We start from the raw sequence: 3,863 nt of genomic DNA on the forward strand, positions 1-3,863 counted from the left end.
AACTTCAATTATTTTGGAATGGAGGGAGTATTACAGAATAGTGCACATGATATTAGAATTTAACAACAGTGATATGACGATTGGTTTATTTAATGGCTTTCTCATACCATCTTCTCCACTTCTTTGAAGCCTCACTTTAGATGTCCACTCGACACAGTATACATCCTTGTCGCCACAAACATCCCAACCCTCCTTCCCTAGCTTTGGTAGTTATGCATTTCTGGCAAACCTTCATCTCCCCACCTTGACCAGAAGACCATGTCGTGTTCTCATTGATGCGCCCTTCAAAAATAACACTCCGCTCGACTATTTATTGTGTCTGTCCAAACCTCTTGATTGCAAGTTGTATCTGTATGCACAAAACAGAGTTGTGCCGGGAGAAGGCACCGGCCATGGGCATGCATGCATATCTAATTGTCCGCGGTACACAGGAAGAACACACAAAGTTAACCAGCAATATTAAAAACAAAAGGAGAAGATCAAATCCTGGAAAGCAAAGGCGTCTAGTGCATGGCTGCTTTCCATCGCACGTCCGCCAACCCATGCATTTGGGTGCATTTCGTTTTCTTTCTATATATAGAGCTAGCAGCTACGATACTGAAATCATCAACCATCCCATCAACTCATCAAGCATTGCCCTCAACACGTGAACACAATTAATTAGTCCGTGACCATGAAGGTCTCCACTTTGCAGTCGCTGCTTCTTGTGATCATCTTGTCTAGTTCCTGCAGCCTGAGTGCAAATGCAGGTGCTGGAGATCACCATGAACACAAACATTTCATGGTTGTGCCAACAAGCTCCCTGAAGCACATCCCAGAAGACGCCGCCTGCTCCGGACACAAGGGTAAGATGTTTATAATTAGTGACTAGAGCATATATGTAGATAGTAGTAGCTTCAGCTAATATATGCATGCACGGAGAACAGTGATACCGTCAAACGGCACCGCCTGGGTGCCGATGAACCGCTCGCACGGTCCGTGCTCATCAACATCGTCGAGGGCATCAGAGGATATAGGCATCGATGTCGATGACATGCTTCTGTGGGACCAGCTCCGCACCAGCTACATCCGGACGCAGCTCTCTGCTGATATCGGCAGTGTCGGTGCGGGGATACCAATAATTGCCAGATCTACCACGGTTTCTAACCGGGATTATATGCTGTCTTCGACAGCTTCAGTCGGGACAAACTCAGGGACATCGAACTCGGTGAGAAGGCTTTAGTATGTACTGCTTTAAAATGATTCCATTAATTCTCGACTGACAGAATTTATGGAAAGTATATCAGTGAATGAAACTTAGTGTGCGTATCAATTTAATTAAGATGTTCGTGCGTTTTTTGATTGCTTAGCTACAATGAAAGTGAGGAACGGGTAAGATGGAACCATCTGAAGGTTTAGGAAGTAGATGAGATTTCATCCTAGTAACCGGAAACAAAAAATCCCTATTCAATGAACCATAGCTACCAGATAAAGACAATAAATTAATTTTTATTTTAATATTTTAGTTGTGTGCATCCTCATTCTCTTGACTAGCCCTTCACATAGTGTTGATAGAGACGGTGGGTGTAATTGGTATCGAAAGAATCAATAAACAATAGGAAAATTACAACTGCCCAATCAGACATCAGCAATGATATGGAAGTGTTTATTATAGTCAGCATGATATTCTATTAAATCTGAATCATTTTTAAGATTTTGGATCAACATGCAGTCATGCTATCGCTGCTTCAGTTCATATATAACCAAGGACTTAAAACTGTGGCTTCATGTTGCTAAAATCGTGAACTTCCATGTGACTTCTCACTTCAAACTATGCATTTTTTTAGCGAAGGGCCTCTACCGTATTACAAATTTATTATTTATATGCAAATTTGGGTAGTTCAGAATGATATTGAAAGTGAAACAAGTGTCAATTCAAACAAAAATGTGCATCGGTAACCGGTTTTACAACTTCTTCTTAAAATTTTAGATCGAAAAATCTGATCAGACTCCGCCCGGCGAGCACCATGCCACTATGAGCCAGACGGTGGTCGTCGACACGAGCAGCGACATCCCCTGGGTGCAGTGTCTCCCGTGCCCCATCCCGCAGTGCCACCTCCAGAAGGATCCCTTCTATGACCCTGCCAAGTCGAGTACGTTCGCACCAATCACATGTGGCTCACCGGCCTGCAAGGTGCTAGGCAGCAGCTACGGCAATGGCTGCTCAACCACCACCGATGAGTGCAAGTACATTGTAAATTATGGCGACGGTAAGGCAACTACCGGGACGTATGTTACTGACACGCTGACGATGTCCCCAACCATTGTGGTGAAGGACTTCCGGTTTGGGTGCAGCCATGCCGTGAGGGGCTCCTTCAGCAACCAGAATGCAGGCATCCTGGCACTCGGCGGCGGTCGCGGGTCGCTTCTAGAGCAGACAGCAGAGGCCTATGGTAACGCATTCTCCTACTGCATCCCACAGCCGAGCTCCGCCGGCTTCCTCTCGTTGGGCGGGCCGGTGGAGGCTTCGTTGAAGTTTGCACATACACCTCTCATCAAGAACAAACATGCACCAACATTCTACATCGTGCACCTGGAGGCGATCATCGTGGCCGGGAAGCAACTGAGCGTGCCGCCAACAGCTTTTGCCACGGGCGCGGTGATGGATTCTGGCGCAGTCGTCACGCAGCTGCCGCCACCAGTGTACGCTGCACTACGAACAGCGTTCAGAAGCGCCATGGCAGCGTATGGCCCACTGGCGGCACCCGTGCGCAACCTCGACACATGCTACGACTTCACCCGCTTCCCTGAGGTGAAGGTCCCAAAGGTTTCTCTCGTATTCGCTGGCGGCGCCACCTTGGAGCTCGACCCGGCATCCATAATGTTGGATGGCTGCTTGGCGTTCGCGGCCACCCCCGGTGAAGAATCCGTCGGCTTCATCGGCAACGTGCAGCAGCAGACTTACGAGGTTCTCTATGACGTCGGCGGCGGCTCCGTGGGATTCCGCCCTGCTGCGTGCTGATGTGGTAGGTTGCAGGACAACCAATTGTGTGAAATGACCCACTACTATATATTTGAGGTCTACAAGGTACACTACCAGAAAAACTGGGGTTGCCGACGGCCAAATCTATGCCGACGGCCCCCGTCGGCATCGCCGGACATATGCCGACGGCCAAGGATAGGCCGTAGGCGTAGAAAAGCCGTCGGCATACATCCATCTATGCCGACGGGGCCGTCGGCATAGACGAGGCCGTCGGGACCGCCCGAGATACGCCTACGGGGCCCGTCGGCACAGGTCAGGCCGTCGGCATAGCACGGGCCCACCTGCCCGGTCAGCGCTGACCATTTGACGGCGTTGAACCTACGCCGACGGATGGTAACGGCGGCCGTCGGCATATCTGTGGCAGAGGTATGCCTACGGCGTAGCCGTCGGCATAGGCCCCTCTGCCACGTCAACGATCCGTGTGCCACGCCACGTCATCGATCCGTGTGTGCGCAGGTATGCCGACGGCCTTGCCGTCGGCATATGTTTACTTTACTTAATTTTTAAATTTATCTGGCAGAGGTATGCCTACGGCACAGCCGTCGGCATAGGCCCCTTCGCCACGTCATCGATCGTTGTGCCACGCCACGTCACCGATCCATGGGACAACCTCCGTGTGTGCACATATATGCCGACGGCCTTGCCGTCGGCATACGTGGGCATTACTTTATTTTTTTATTTTTACTTTGTTTTGTTATTTTTACTTTATTTTAGTTTTTGCTTTTGCATAAGATAATTATGCCTTATCTAAAAAAAACAAACCCGATGGTATATCGATTGCCCCCCGTTACGAACGTCGCTATCACCGTGTCACGGAGGGGGGAAACGGTCGACACGGAAG

At 49.4% G+C, this 3,863-nt stretch overlaps 1 protein-coding gene across 1 annotated transcript; it reads left to right on the top strand.

Annotated features, from left to right (window-relative positions):
• The first annotated feature begins 580 nt into the window (after positions 1-580).
• On the top strand, positions 581-3,637 carry LOC125525658 (aspartyl protease family protein At5g10770-like). Its single transcript, XM_087537118.1, has 3 exons — positions 581-845; positions 927-1,207; positions 1,970-3,637. Exons 1-3 carry the CDS (start codon positions 674-676, stop codon positions 2,999-3,001), a joined length of 1,485 nt encoding a protein of 494 aa, XP_087393244.1. The 5' UTR covers positions 581-673; the 3' UTR covers positions 3,002-3,637.
• The last annotated feature ends 226 nt before the right edge of the window (positions 3,638-3,863 follow it).

This window comes from Triticum urartu, chromosome 7A (genome assembly GCF_056163025.1).
Source record: "Triticum urartu cultivar PI428250 chromosome 7A, HENAU_Tu73, whole genome shotgun sequence".
NCBI lineage: Eukaryota > Viridiplantae > Streptophyta > Magnoliopsida > Poales > Poaceae > Triticum > Triticum urartu.